We start from the raw sequence: 16,200 nt of genomic DNA, 5'->3' as shown, positions 1-16,200 counted from the left end.
TTACAAATATGTATTTACAGTAAAAAAACAAACACTGCACCATAAAAACTGTACAAGATCATTACAATAGTCTATATATCTTTAGACTGATCATCCTCTTCTAATTTCTTGATCTCATTTTTCAAACAGTTTATTGTTTCCCGACTGGCCTTCAATCGCTCCTTTAACTCTGAAATTTCAAAGCTGGTCTTCTTCTTGGCAGCTTCCACCTTTTCTTTAGTTTTTGTTTCTAATTCTGTAACTAATAGGGGAGAAGGAAAATATAACAACTGAAAAGAGCCTGTTTATATACATGAAGCTGGAGAAATACCCAGTGCAAAGCAAGAATGGTACACTTGTTCCTATGGCTTAAAAAACATCTGACTGCACAGGACCACATGGGAAATGTCTTGCGAGTACACTCAAAAGTCCAATATACATTAAGATGCTATTTTTTTGTGCTGGTGATAATGGAGAGAAGCGAGTTAAGTGGTTGGCATCCTTGCTTTTGCAGTGAAGGAGTCGGAACAGACATCCCACCAGGAACACCATTCTCTCGGTTTTCCTTTTGCCTATGTGGCTTGTTATCACAATCTGTGCACTATTTCCTGTTACTCTGGTACCTTCTTTATAGCACACCAAGATATCCTGAATATTATCTACTTAAGGAAACACAGCTGTGGTTCTGTGCTAGTTAAAATATATAGCAGACTATAAATCATTAGTAGGTTATCTTATAAAACATGTTCGTTTACTGTCAAGGGAAGTCTAACTACAAAGTAACATTTCACTTACATTCTGTTTCATGTTTATAAGCTCCAAGCGTTAACTGGCGTGATGTAGTCAGGAGCTGCTGCATCATAGCGGTTGGATCTTGGAATATCTAAATACATGGACAACAAGCTGATATTATTATGTGACCAATACAATTTATGACAAGTTACTTTGCAAAGCATACAATTACCTTTACATTGACCAATAACTAAAAAAAGAATGATGTATGCTTTTTGCTCATCCATGCACTAGATATTTTATGTGTTTAATCCAAACCCTGTTCAGCCAAAAAGCACAACCAAGAAAAAGGTTCTCACCATTTCATCATAGAACTCTGAAACGACAGTCTTCTTTCCTAGCATAGCATTTGTGTCAGACTGAAACAGCTTCAACAAATGGTACAAAGTGACCTGGAACCATTAAGTATAAAATACAGACATTAGTTTTTTCAATGTCAGGCATGTGTATTTAGTATTGAGGAATGCTAAACAATGAAGGAAAACAAAAGGAATGTCATTCCACTATACAGCAAGACCAGTTACAGCTATGTTCATTCTTACCGCTTTCTTATATTTTCTGAGGGTTCAGTTCTGAAAATCTAGCTCCTTGTCCCGTACCGTGCGTGTTGGACTAATAGAATTCTTGTCCTGTAGCGTGCGTGTTGGACTAATAGAATTCTTGTCCTGTACCGTGCGTGTTGGACTAATAGAATTCTTGTCCCGTACCGTGCGTTGGACTAATAGAATTCTTGTCCTGTACCGTGCGTTGGACTAATAGAATTCTTGTTCTGTACCGTGCGTGTTGGACTAATAGAATTCTGCTTTATAGAACTTTTCTATGTAATAGGATATTGATTCTTTTCCACAATACAAAAAATAAGCAAATACTTACTGGTCTTTCATTTGGATCAATAAAAAATATTTTTATGATGATTTCAAATTCCCCCCACCCTGTCTCTGTGATTTCATAGGGAGGCTTGGTAACGACTAGAAAGAAAAAGAAAAAGTAAACCATGAAAACCGATGTACGGGAAGGAAAAAAAAGGTTCTTTCTTAGAACAAAAAAAGGAAAATACCTCTCAATGGATTTCCATAACTTTCATGCAGCTTAAACTGAATTTTCTTCACATAGGCAGACATGTCCTGAAAGCAACATAAACATATACGGTATTAAAACTAGCTAATACGATATTAAAGAGGAACTCTCCCCATAAATTTTAAAATAACAAAGACACCTTTAGAAATGTTTAGGAATGACAATCTACAAACACATCCTTCTAGATAGTTGCCGGCTCTTTCTTCTCTACATACCTTATTTCTCTTTTCCTCCCCCCCTCTTCTCACAGTGGCCATTTTTACTAAGGGCAGAAGAATCTATCTCCCTTTACTTCCTGGAACTCTGGCAAATATACCCAGGACATGGAACCATGCACATCACAGGGGAGGAAAATGCCTTTCCCTGAGAGCTCATGAGATTACAGATAAGATTTCCCAGCAATGCTCTGCTGATGTAACCTTCCCAGGATGCTACTCTTGGGCACGATTGCATCACTAATGCCAAAGAGGACCAGGAAGTGGAAAAACGGTAATTGTAAGTACAAGTGAAATATGTTTAAACTCATGAACATAAGATGATTTTTATCATCAGCATGCAGAGCTGCACGCCAATGTGATTTTTAGTTAAAGGGGGTAAAGGTCCACTTTAACTTCAAAGTAGATCTCTTTTGCAAACTTATATTATTTCAGCTTGGCTCAATAGATAGTTACATCAAGCCAAGCTGGTCTCATATTTGTGAAGCATTTTCAAAGTATTCAAAAGGCAGTGTTAGACATATAGAACCTTGCAGGGCAGTGTTGACTTGCAATGCGTCCTCTTCCTTGTGTGGTTTAGCTTTTATTCCTCCATGTACATCAGTGCATAGATAGCAAACAAACCAGAAACTGGCTTCTTCTCTGAAAGCAAGCTCCATTTCACTGTGTACACCAACAAGGACATACATGCAATCCTACAGCCATTTGATATAACATTATCCATAAAAGAACTGCATCCTTCCTGGGTCATGGGCTTTGCACTTGTGTCAATAACATCAGTTTGAGATACTTCTGAGATCAATCAGAATTAATTGACCGGTACATATTACGTGTGCTAAGCAGATTTTACATTCCTATAGCCTTGTATGGGGATGCAGAAACCTGCTTGGAGCGAACAAAAGCCCGCTGACACAGGCCCATACACCAACTTACACAAGTCCTAAGGACCATGAAGAAAAGATCAAAAATTGTTGGCTGGATGCTGTAAAAGTGTCAGTTCTACATATGCAATAAATATTATTACCTCATTACGATATGGTTTCACATAAACTGTCCACTGATGAGTGTGGCCATCTTCTTCTCTCTTCTTACCAAAATACCGTGCCACATTTCCAAAGACTATGGGTTTTACAATTGTAATTCCCTAAAAAAATATATATATAAAAACATATTACAATACCAGAGTCTAAACGCATGCCAACTACTTCACAAAACTACATGTTAAAACATTAGCTGTAAAACTAAACAAATCTCCGGTGAATAAATCTCCGGTAAATAAACCCAAACTGTAAGTTTGGGTTTATTGTTAAATGTGACAATACTCATAGGTAATGATTCTTTTCAACTGATAAGTAACAATCAGGTTTTATTGTTAACACTCGTGTGCCTGTCAGACGGGTGTCAGCTAAAATCCAAATCACCGGAGATTGGTTTAAACACCACCATGTGATCTGCTAAAAATCCTGCGATTGGTCACCGTTGTATTTAAAAGAGCAGGATACAGGAGAGTTCTCTGAGGTTCTGAGGAAGGGGGGCATGCCACTGAAACGCGTAGACCTTTAGAACTCAAGGGGGCAGAGGACGCTGATGTGCTGTACTCCTTCAGACTTCCGCTGCTAGAGATTTTATACTTCATCACCATTTGTATGCTTTTAACCACCGACTTTCCTGTAAGTACATTTTCATTTGCGTGTTGTACAAATAAATTACCCTTTTACACTATGGAGGCGCTTTGTCTTGTCCCTTGTTTCCTAGATCGATGGTCTTTTTGACCAGTGAGAGCTGCCTTTTGAGTGTTTAAGCCAACTTCACAACCAGCCCATCTTGCAACCAGAGGCGCCGGTATTGTTTTTTTCGTTAAATTAAGTACCCCTGACATAATTTATACATCAACATGGGGGCAGTTATATGTTCTCATGTGTCTGCATGCTGCAGTGTGCATGGGCTATACCTAAAGTACAGTAATAGGTGCCTTCTGGGGACATTGAAACTGCAATGACAACTGATCCATGATTTTGATCGCATAAACGCCAAACAAAGCCCAAGCAAGCCACAACAGCTGCCTTTAAAAAGGTACACCTTCTGTTAAAATTCTACCTAAACGCTCCAAAACTGTATAAATCAGTGAGGTGTAGAGTGGAAGGATATGATTTGCCCAGAGATTGGCTTTAATAAAGCACAGATCAGATCTCACAATTCCACAGCAGCTTCAAAGAGTTGTTGTGGCTGCTTGCAAGTTGCTCACAGAGCTTATTTTTTCCAATGTCAGGGTAGTGCAACATTCACAGATAAAATATTACAGCCACGTAAAGGGTTAGCAACACTAGGATTCCCAAACAGAAGAAGACCGGTTACATCTGATGTGCTAATCTTTTACTATGTTTATATTATAAAAGTATAAATTAACGTTAATCTACAGGAGTTTCTTCACCAGGGTCACATGACAATAATCTCCTGTAACTTGGAAGCAGTCCCTTGAACTTTGCCCATTTTAGAACCTGTTGCTTGGGCACAGCACAGGTCCACTTTACAATGAGTTTCACATCTGTGTAAATGGGATATCCATAAACAAAGCCACACTATGAGAAGGGTATGACAAACTGGTGATATGCAACGATGGGGATTGGACTATTGCTTTCTCATGCCATTCTTAAACTTTCATTGCTATAATTTTGTACTGCTCAGCCTAGACAGACCTCAAACTGAACTCCTAAATATGAATTAAGCCTAAGGGCCCATTCTCACCATGCCCGGATCATCTCCAGATCAGACCAGATTGTTTCCAGACCCAAAATGCATCCCTATGTTATTTCTGGCCTCTATTCACACCAGCGCAGCCCATTCCAGACCAGACAAATACTGCTTGTCCTGATTTTTCTGGTCTGGAATGCACTGGAACGCATAAAACCGCATCCAAACGCACTGGAACCCACATGTAAGACCACCTAAGCGAAAAAAACTATTTCCAATCGCGGCAAAAACGCAATGCACTGCATTCCAGAAAATGGTGTGAACCTGCCCTAAAAAAGGAGAATTATGGGGTGAGTGAAAAACACTCATCCCCATAATTCAAGCTCACCTGTGACACTGAAGCTGGTCGGCTCTATTGATTGGGAAGTCAGCGAACACATACTGCCAATCACAGACTTCTGATCCTCTGCCTGCAAAAAGCAGTGACCTTCAGTCACCACTCCCAGAAGGGATTCTCCCCTCTCCATTTCTCCAGCACTGACTGGAGAAACAGACAGGGAGGGGGCAGAAAGAGCCAGCTGTCAATCAGCCTGTGGGGTGGATCTCGAGTATTGTCAGGATCAGTCGCGGCTCTGCGCTCTCAACATATAGCGGGCAATAGCATGCTATATACTGAGTTTTAGGTTACCAGAGAACACTAGTTTGTGTCTTCCTGTGACCCTGAAGAGAACTATGGCCAAAAAAGGTTAGCCAATAGTTCTTTTAATTTGAAGTGCAGTCCAGATATTTTTAGTCTGACAGTTCCCAGGCTAGGCTTGTAATAAGCTATCATACAGCTTCACCTTGAACCAGGCAGATATAAATATATCTTGCATTCAGTAGGCTGGTTTGATTCTCATGCAAATGCCCCTGTATGTTAGGCCGATCTATAGACCTGACAAAGCTAAGGATTGTGTCCACCAATTTGTGTGCAGACCACCAAGAAGCACAGCTAAGATATATAATGGAAACCTTCACGACACTCCAAAAGCACCAACACTTCTCATGGACTGTGCAGTGATCGGAAGTAGTACATTTCCCGTTCAGATCGCAGGCTTGAGAGGTTGTTCGATGAATCCACCTAGCAATAGTGGAACTGGTGAAGAGAAGAGCAAGACTTGCGAATGGAAGCAGTCGCAGAGAGGTAAACTAACCGCATAAACTACATCCAAACAGTGGAGATAAAAGTCTTTATAATGTTTGGGTTCTATGTTGCAGAACACAAGGATGGTAAAACAACATCCAGGTTAAGGTGGGGGACAAATACAAACTTATCTTTATGGATTACCAGAAAGGGCTCCTTACACGCCAAAGCCGCTAATTCAGAAACTCGCCTTGCAGAAGAAACTGCTATATGTTAGGCCACCTTGCGAGTAACTCTCGACTTGGAGAGATTTCCCTAATCAGTTAAAAGAGCGGCCTCTGAAGGGGCGACAGAGCCAGATTAAGGTCCCATGGAGTCCCTGCCACGAAAAGGTGGAAAAAGGACCACCCCCTGCACAAAGGCCTTGACCATATGTGAGGCAAGCAGAAAAAGAAACAAACCACCAAGTCAAACATCTGACCCTTAATGGTACTCAAGGTTAAACACTGGTCCAGGCCACACTGGAGGAAGGATAAAACTCATCCCTGTAGTTCTTTCTAGGATGTAAGCAAAATACACCTTCCAGCTGCATGGTAAACCCTTTGGGAGGTCAATATCCTAGTCTTAGGGAGCGTGAAGATGACAATGTCCAAAGGCCTCTGTTCCTCAGGACTTGGGCTTCATCAACCATGCTGGTAAAGCCAGTGATCAAAATGAAGGGTGTAATTCCAGACCCTGTGACAGTAGGTATGCAAGTGCCCATGGAGTCTGCCAGGAGTTTGACTATGTCCACGTGACAGGGTCTCCTGAGTCACTTGGGGGCAATGTGGATCACTGGAATGTCCTCCAAGACAATCTGAAGGACAGTAAAGAGTTTCAGGGAAGGAAAGCATAGGTCAGTTTGAACTGATCACATGGAGTCACCAAGGCAACCACAGCGAAAGGTCAGGGATCCCTGGTCCTGGCTACAAACCTGTTCAGCTGTTGTCAAACCTGTGACAAGAGGCTTGAAAGAGCAGGGCCGGTGCAAGTATTTTTTCCTACACAGGCAAAGTTTCATTTTTGCGCCACCCCCTCCCCCCGCGCGTCCTCAGACGGCTGCTAAAAAAAACTTTAAAAGGTTAGAAAAAAAAACATTTTTGGTTTCGGTCTGACATTTTATTTTTCATTTCGGTTTTGAAATTTCCTTTTTGGTGCACCTCTAATTTTTCTACTTTTGTATCACTTTTTTTTAAATGTTAATTTTTTTTTTTACTTTATTAAATATGTATTTATCTGATTATTTTTATAATTTTGTTTATCTTTTTTTTATTTGTTATTTTTTTTCTTATTACTTGTTTTTTAATCTTACTATATTTTACTTTTTATCATTTTTATTATGTTTCTTATTTTTTCATAATTTTTATTTATTTTATGTTTTATCAAAAATTTTTTGTAATTAAATTTTTTTCCCACTTAACTTTATCGCTATCACACAGGAGCTAACAATCCCCTGTGCGATAGCATATGGAGGTGACAGGTTCTTTTTATTGACCCTGCCACCTCCAATACAGGAGTTCTAGCACAAGACTGTGCCAGAACTCATGTGACAGCTGAGAGGAAGGGCTGCGAGTGCAGCTCTCCCCTCACTGTCTCCTGCGAGAAAGTTCGCTGGCGGGATTGCAGGTGAGAACTTCCTGGCGGGGGGCACGCGGGTCTCACCTGATCAAAAGGGTTACACATTCAGAGAGATCCAGAACCCAGATGGCAGCAGTGCAGTCACAGTGAATCGGGCACTGTACGGACACAGGCACCATGTGACACAGACAGGATGCTCAGCTGTCCAGACACCAGAGAGAAGCTATTGGTGGGGGCGGGGCCGAGCTTACAGCAGCCAAAGCCTGTATCCCTATCTATGCTGCAGCCACACACGAAGCGTGCGCACCAGGGACAAGGTAGGGGCGGGGACGAGCTTACAACGGCGGCGACCAAAGCCCGGCGCTCCATCCATATTGCTGCCGTCACTTGAACTTCTACAATTTTTTCTGCCCTCACCTTGGGCGCCCTCAAGCAGCCGCTTAACTTGCCTTGCGGTAGCGCCAGGCCTGTGAAAGAGGCTGTGACTGAACTCCAGCTGGTGAGACCACTTCCTATTAGGGATGCACCAATACTGGTATTTCGGTATCGAGTACAGATATTTTTTTTCCAGTACTCGGCGATACCTAAAGTCCCATAAAGGAAGTCAGTCTGCGTGTAATGACTCGCCACCTGGCTTCCTGATTAGCCGGCTGCGTGTAAAGACTCGCCAAATGGCTTCCCGCTTAGCAGGGAAGCTGTCCCCATGCTTCTCGTCACTAGGTGACGAGAAAGCATCGAGCCGGCTTTCTGGCCAATCAGGAAGCCGGGTGCCGTGCAATGACGGGGCACGCAGCTTCCTGATTGGCCCTGGAAACCGGCTCCATGCTCTCTCATCATGAAGTGACAAGGGAACATAAATCCGGCTTCCTGGCCAATCAGAAAGCCGTGCGCCACGTCATTACACGCTGCCCAGGCTTCCTGATTGGCCGGCGAAGCCGGCTCCATGCTCCCTCGTCACTTGTGATGAGGGAGCATGGAGCCGGCTTCCTGGCCAATCAGAAAGCTGGGCAGCGTGTAATGACTCGCTGCTCAGCTTCTTGATACCGGAAGTATAGTGCTAGCCATCGTAGCATTTGGGGAGTACGAGGAATGGTTTCTCTTTGAACCAGTTGACTTCTGGAATCCTCTTGGTTGATGTAAGGCACAATTGTGGCATTGTCTGACTGAATTTTGTGCAGCTTAGGGAAAATGTCAAGAGATCCCCTCCCTTAGATGACTTCAGAAGACTGAAAATGTCATTCTTCTCCCTCAGGTAGTGCTAACACAGGCAGAGGAGAGTCAGAGAGGCTCTCTCAGGGAGCAGGATAAATGTGGCCCCTACAGCTGGATCCTCTCCAGGTATTAGGCCTTCCAGACAGAGCAGGACCCTCATGCTATCAGTGAAGGGCACAGCATTGGACTAACAGAAATTGGGTCCCCAGAGTGGGTTAAACCCTCATAAAAGCCCATGAGGGACCCATATGCCCCCAACTCCTGTAACCTATTATCTATGATCAGTCAGGTTTATTCCCCCTCAAAACTCGCGGCCAGAGGTGTGCCCTGTGTCCAGACACTGTAGTCACCAAGGTGTCCCAGGCTTGTAAAAGCAGCGCTGTTCAGGGGTGTAACAGTAAGGTTTCTGCCATGTGTAGAGTTGCATGCAACAAGAGAGAAAATGGTGTACACATGAGCAATACAGTACCCGGGAAGGAGACTGCACACACGTAGTTCATGCCCCAAGGCCGCATGGGAGACAAATAATGGCCCCAATTTAAATTTCTTAAAGCTGAACTACTGCTTAAAAGTGTAGCACCGCAGTCGCACCAACGCCGCAGATATAACCCTTGAGAGAACTGAGCACCTATGCGGGCTGGGTGAGTGTTACCCGAGGGGCTTTTGATCCTCATCACAGATGAGCAGTGGTCAGCGAAGATATAGTAGTGGGGTCTTAAGGGTCAGGGCTCCATTAAAAAGGACCATGGGCTTTGGCCTGTACAGCACCCTGCACAAAGTGCTGGGGAGGACACATGGTCCATTGGCTGAGCACCACTTGACCCTTTGAATACATTGGTGTCCAAGTAGCTATGACCAAGGTCTCTCCATGGCTGAATGCATTAGCACCTTTTCCATGTGTTGGATTTGTTATGCCTTTTATCTCAGTACATTTGTATATTGATGTCTAAGCGGAGTGCTGACTTTTCTTCTTCTGGGCAAAATTGTGCATTTTTGGTCCCACAGACGTAAGTGGGAGTGCCTGAAAAGACGTGTTTAAGAGCATTTTTCATGCACTTTAATTTAACATATCCATTTCTGTTCCTGTCACATGACAAATGTGCAAAAAGGGGTTAGTTCTGCTGTAAGACAACAATACTTTCTATAAGCAGCTGTGGCTTTGGGAATCCTATGTTTAGGGTGTCATTTGGGTGATGAAAGCATATGTAAACCCCAACAATGAGTGTATGGAAGGTGCTGCCAGTAATCATTTGAGTCAATAACTTTCTGTGCTTCAGTCTTATCAGTTACCAATGTTCCCAGCCATCTTTGCAAGCTATACAATCCCTCCCCATTACGAAGAGGTAAAAGGGAGTTGTTTTGTAGCCATGAACCAAGAGTGACAACCTGCTTCTCCAGATACGTGGCAGAAGTGGGCACTGTCACCCTAGGTGAGGGCAGGATCTCCAGGTGATAACAAAAAGGGAGGATAAACAAAAAATAAAACTAATGCAGTCACCACATAAGGACTGGTAATCTGCAATATATTCAATTTTTGTCCTGGGGTTTTACAATGAAATGTACTTCACATACATCCCTGTAGACCAGCCCTAAGCATCCAGAGACAATAGTCACTGTACAGTACAATCAATGGAAGGCTGGAACAGCTGACATGCCCAGAATTCTATGAGAATGTCTATTATTCCTCTGTGTGGTGGCCCGGTGAGCAGAACTCCCTCACATGTATGACCGCCTGGCACACAAAATGGGATAAAATGTAAATAAGCCGCGGACGTACAATGCAGTGCCATAGAGAGTAGGCCCCCCACACTAAGCCCTGCAAGACAAAGGGGAGCCCACCGCGGCCAGACACTTACAGGGGGTCCCCAGCCCCTCACCTTCACTCTCCCTCCGGAGTCCGGGCCGAATTCAGCCATCCTCTTGAACATATTGCAGCGGGAGGCGGCCGGGGAGGGGCAGGAGCAGCTCACACAGGAGCCAGCGCCTCTCGCAGCACGGAGCTACCAGACAAAGCCGAGCAGATAGCGGGGAGCGCACACTGTGCTGAGGCAATTTCAGCGACACCAGCGGATAGCGATGTCCAGAGACTAACCTTCCGCCGCAATCGGTACCCTCCTATGCTATTGTGAGAATGGTACAATCCAGGCAAACCTACTCCCCCCCTCGTCACAACAGAGAGCGCGCGTGGTGAAGAAACAAGGGCGGAGCCTGATAGTGACGCGATCTCATCACTACAGTCACGTGGTGCAGGAAGGTTGGGGAGGTTTCATGGGCGGAGTTCTCAGTATGGAGTCAGGCTGTGAGGCTGGTGTACATATAGAGCTGGATTAATCAATAAACACTAAGTTCTAAGTTGCTTATGCTTATGGCACCAAGGCAAAGGAGCTCCCTAGTTTTTTTTTTCTCCTAGCTTATATATCCTAAAAGCCTAACTGCAGGGTACGTTTCACCCTTTTCAAGCCCCACTGATCACTGGATAAAAAAAACTGAATCCCTAACCAAAAGCGCTTTTTACTTACCTTAAGTTGTGGTCACATGATGCTGCAACCCAGTCTTCTCCACTCCTATTTGGGTCCTTCTTAATGCTGTGACACACTGCACACGAAGAAGTGTGGAGCGGTGGTGTGCGGACCTTCGCATAAAGTGTGTCATGCCATTTTTACTCCGGCACCTCAGCTTGAGAGAGCTCAAATAGCTGAGCAGGCCAAGATGAAAAATGTCATCTTCAGCCAATCGGCTTGCGCATATAAACCCATGCTTCATGATGCAAAGTCCATTCGGTTGTTATGCGCGAGTCGATTGGCTGAAGATGCAGTTCTTCATCTGGCTGCGCTCAGCTCACACACTGCATGCGAACCTCCGTGCCTGACAGCTTTGCTTTGCTCTGCACAGATTGGCATGCAGTGTGTCATGGGCTTTACAGTGTCCATATCAGTGCCTGCATGACGTGGACACTTCCTATTGGATGTCCATTAGCCAGGATACAGAAGAGGACTGATGTCACCAGAGAGGAGTGAAGAGGACCATCACACCGCTGGGTTCACAGCCCCTGTACTCCCACAGGGTAACAGGAAACAAAAGCCTATCAGGATGGGTTAGAGGTGGGTGGAGTTGGCCTTGAGGGCCTATTCACACCGGTGCGATGAGTTAATGGCACGGTTCTGTGCAATGAATGCACCGTACCGTACAATGCACAATGCACCTATGCGTTAACAGTACATGAGCTGTGTTGTGTTGCCATTAATTTAAATGGCACTCCAAACACACCTTCTGCCTGCAATGTGATCGATCGCACTGCAACGCATGGTACCGCAATACCGAGTATAGCACTTGCAGTCAAGCATCCACACTATAATACTGTAAACAATAAAGATAATAGTCTGCTGTGCTCACTCTATAAGAAAATAGATATACCAGTCAGTGATTTATACCAAGTATTTCTCACCTGGTAGTCAAATATCAAACTCAGTTCGAATTATTTGGATGAATCCCAGCAGAGTATCAGCTTGCACCTTATACATAGGCTGTTGTGGCATTCCATGGCAATAAACCTGGTATAATGTGGCATCAAAGTCACCCATCACTCCCAGCAAGAGGGGCTGAGCGTCTCCAGGAAAGCACTTTTACCAGGAAAGAGCTGGCTTTACAACTCATTCTGTATCTTAGTGCTACTAATCTCTCCTGGCCTTTTCCTATCACTTCATGTCTACGTGTGTCGGCTGTAGAATCATTGCTTTGGACCCCTTCCTTGATGTTTGATCATGCATGTACATTATGTGTGTACATGGTCACTTGTGTTCTCCACCATGGGCTTATGTGACTGGGTGATGTTGGGTGTCACACAATTGGGAGACAGTTGTCACCCTATAACAGGAAGTGTCTAAACAAGTACTTTCATGGCAGAATCACCAGGTATTATGTTAATGAAAGCTGTAAATAAAATTCTAAACCAGCTTTTGAAGTTACATTTACACATTTAAGCCTAAACCTACTTTAATGTCTTAAAAACTGTCATATTTGCATATTCTTTAAAGGATTTCTACACCCTCACGTTTGTTTGCATATATCTACTGCTAGCAAGCAGTAGATATATGCAAAAAGTAAAAAAAAAAACTAGCGGTTTAAACTTACCCCGTCTTCGCCGCGCGCTCCCGTTCGAAAATCCGAAAATGCTCAGGCGGCCGCAAGCATCTTGGGGCTGGCTCAGTTCAGATTTTCGGCCTGGAGAGGAGCAGAGACACAAGGTAAATTTAAAACTGAAGCAGACAGAATTTGGAGCAGTTGCCCATAGTAACCAATCAGCTTCTCTCTTTAGTATGTTCAGTTAAGCTTTTCAAATTAAAGAAAGAAGGTGATTGGTTACCATAGGCAACTGCTACAGATTCTGTCTGCCCCAGTTTTGATAAATTCCCCTCTCTGTGTTTGTTGAGCATTATATCTAACAAAGCATATTTTTCCAACCAGACTTTGCCAACACTTGTGATGAGTAATAAAATTAGCAAATAAATCCGTTAAAGTGGAGATAAGGCGTCTAGGGTAAAAATTGTTGACATTAAGCTTTTTTTTATAACAGAAGGGACTGTGTTAGGTCACATTCACACGGGGGAATTTGGGATTTCTGCGGCAGGAATCCCAGGTGTCCCATTCAGATGTGACCGCTATACCAGATCAAGTTGATGACCGGTTGACAGCGGCCGCATCTGTAAGCAGCAGTCCACATGTGCATATTAACACATTATGGCAAACCCCTCTGGGGCTTTTTTTCCCTAGGGTACTCTACTATACTTCTGCTTTAATTTTAGTAGCCAGGTCAGGCTGTAGAATGTTCTGTCTCAATTTGCTTTAGGGCCCATTCACACTATTGCAGTAAGCTCACAAATAGAGAGTGTTTTACTTCCTCCAATGCAGTTTCATGGAACACCGGTGCTTCCACCAGCCCTTTGTTATAAACAGTAAAAACGTGTTTGCACAAGGTTCTGGATTTGGGAAAGATCTTCAATTAAAGAAGATCTTTACTAGATCCGAACTTGTGTGCAAACACTTTTTTCACACTATTGCGGTGCATTAAATCATTTGACTTTAGGGCAGCCCATTCATTTGCGAATCTGGTAGCGCAATGCACATAAATCGGCAATATGCACTGGAGTGTCATTCAGATTCAATGGCACTGTATCACACAAACTTCATGTGAATGTCTGTCTAGAGCAGAATCATTAAATGATTTTGTTAGCTAAAAAAAACCCTAGAGGAATGTCTCAAATAAAATGTCTTTCATATGGTGTAAACATCAGGTTGGAGTGATGTAGTAACTAAGGAATGACTGTTGTTTACTGCAGGTGCTTGCTATAAATACATGGTCCTACATTATAGAAATATATAGGCAACAGAAAATGTGCTTTGGAAAGAATTCAGTCAGGTGTATTTTGAAACTCAAGTCTGCAGCCTTGAATCCACTTACACAAATCCTGCTCTTTGCAATGAATTCTCCACCCAACCCTGCAGAATACTTGAAAATGGTGGTGGTTCTGGGCTTGAAGCACACCTGTACTGAGATTATGGACATATCCTTATCGAGCAGTAATCTAGCTTTGATAAATGTATTACCAGACATCTCAACTCTCCCGGAAGCTCCGGGAGTCTCCCGCTATTAGATAGCGGCTCCCGGCCACCCGGGAGAGAAACATTTTCTCCCGGAAAGGTTTAATCTGCTCTATCAAGCAGATTAAACCTTTCCCTGCGATCGTTTTTTTTTTTCTTTTCTGACATTGGGAGCCGCGGCCCGACCGTCAGTCAGAAAATAAAAAAAAAGGCATACGATTGCATAGCTAGATTCCTATTGGCTATTGCACTTTGCAATAGCCAATAGCAAACTAGCTAATGCACCCGCCCACTGCTGCTGTCAATCAGCAGAGGGGGACCTGAATTTTTCTATCAGGTCCTCTTCTGCTGATTGAAAGCAGCAGTGGGCGGGTGCATTACCTAGTTTCCTATTGGCTATTGCAAAGTGCAATAGCCAATAGGAATCTAGCTATGCAATCGTATGCCTTTTTTTTTTTTAATTCTGACGACTGCAACTGTCAGAATACAAAAAAAAAAAAGAAAGCCTGCAGATAGCAAAGAAGCTATTGCTTCCTGTGCTATCTGCCATCATTTCAGGGGGGTGCTCTCTCCCAGCCCCCCCAACCTCTCCTCCGTGGATGGGGGGGGGGAGCACCTCCCGGAAATGAGAGGGACACCTCCCTGAAAGTGCTTCTTTCAGGTTGGGATCCCTGTATTACAGACCTCACTATCTGCATGTAATATGATGTAATTCATCCTCAAAGATCACAATAGAGACCCTGAAGTCGGGCTTCAGTTTTTTTTTCCATTAGAAGTCCATAATGCCATAGAAAATAAGGGGAGCTGTGATTTCAGTGTCTCTGTTGTGAAAGTTGTAGAGAAATTTCTCCACAATGATTTTAGCTGCATAACTGATTGAGAACTTGTTACTTCTAGTTCAGAATATGTACATAGTTTAATGTGTATAGTGTATGCACAGGTTCCCTTTAAAGGAAAAGGAATGATAACAAGGTACTAGTGTAGCTCCACTTTTTTTCTGGAAAAAAAAAATCTCAGGTCAGTTTCAGATACCTTAAACATTTTAGCAGATCCTCATCTTTTGATGTTTGTTGGAAATTAACACATGCATTCTAATCCTTTTCTTAATACTTTAAAGAGTTAGTTTGTAACAGAAAAATAATGTAATGTGCACATGTGCCCAGACTGTGAACATTAAACATTTTACATATTTTTAACAAGCAGTAGAAAGAACTTTAAAACAAGCCCTCACTCACCTCTCTAGTTGCTTTTAATGTGAGGTTGTTCATTCTCAAAGGCCACAACAAATACTCTGAAGTTGGAGTTTCAGTCTGTCTCTCTAGAGCAGTGTTTTTCAACCTTTTTTGTGCAAAGGCACACTTTTTTCATGAAAAAAATCACGAGGCACACCACCATTAGAAAATGTTAAAAAATTTTACCTCTGTGCCTATATTGAGTATATATAAAGTAATTCTCTTGGAGTCCGACGGAAGACCCGGAAGCCGGCGGAGAGGTGAGTAACTTTGATCGATCAAAATAATTTTGATCGATCAAAGAAATTAACGATTTATTGACGGCACACCAGAAAATATCTCACGGCACACTAGTTGAAAAACGCTGCTCTAGAGGGCTGGCAGTCTACCAATATTCTACTACCAAGGTTTCTGTGCCTGTGTTGTGAGCTTTGAAAATAACCCCTCCACAATGCCTATAGATACAGAGGTAAATGTTGCTTGTTCACATTGTGCAAATACTTTAGTATGTGTAATTAAGGCATAGGTTTACTTTAAATCACAAAAACGCTTGTGGAGCAATTAGATATCGGCTTCTTTAACAAAAATGGATTTTTCTCTACAGTAAGTGTAATTAATAGTCTATACAGTTTATATTAGGCAAGTAAAAACAATGACAAGTGGT

The 16,200-nt window shown here is 43.0% G+C and overlaps 1 protein-coding gene across 2 annotated transcripts; it reads right to left on the bottom strand.

The window, feature by feature from the left end:
• YEATS4 (YEATS domain containing 4) lies at nt 1-10,905 on the bottom strand. Of its 2 annotated transcripts, XM_018576354.1 has the most exons (7): nt 10,584-10,905; nt 3,088-3,207; nt 1,829-1,895; nt 1,645-1,739; nt 1,071-1,163; nt 775-862; nt 1-241 (listed from the first exon to the last, which is right to left on the bottom strand). In XM_018576354.1, exons 1-7 carry the CDS (start codon nt 10,632-10,634, stop codon nt 72-74), a joined length of 684 nt encoding a protein of 227 aa, XP_018431856.1. In that variant the 5' UTR covers nt 10,635-10,905; the 3' UTR covers nt 1-71. The 2 variants fall into 2 exon arrangements, with proteins under 2 accessions (XP_018431856.1, XP_018431857.1); XM_018576355.1 differs by lacking the exons at nt 1,645-1,739; nt 1,829-1,895 and having other exon boundaries at nt 7-241.
• Between the last annotated feature and the right edge of the window lie 5,295 nt (nt 10,906-16,200).

The sequence above is a fragment of the Nanorana parkeri genome, unplaced genomic scaffold, assembly GCF_000935625.1.
Source record: "Nanorana parkeri isolate BGI_ZX_2015 unplaced genomic scaffold, ASM93562v1 scaffold65, whole genome shotgun sequence".
NCBI classification, from domain to species: domain Eukaryota; kingdom Metazoa; phylum Chordata; class Amphibia; order Anura; family Dicroglossidae; genus Nanorana; species Nanorana parkeri.
This window is presented reverse-complemented; position numbering and strand designations above follow the sequence as displayed.

Excerpts from the sequence above, each read along its gene's own strand:
- YEATS4 (XM_018576354.1), bottom strand. The coding sequence starts at position 10,634 with ATGTTCAAGAGGATGGCTGAATTCGGCCCGGACTCCGGAGGGAGAGTG. Across the intron at positions 3,208-10,583 it reads ACTCCGGAGGGAGAGTGAAG|GGAATTACAATTGTAAAACC; the intron begins GTGAGGGGCTGG and ends ATATTTTTTTAG. Across the intron at positions 1,896-3,087 it reads TGAAACCATATCGTAATGAG|GACATGTCTGCCTATGTGAA; the intron begins GTAATAATATTT and ends TGTTGCTTTCAG.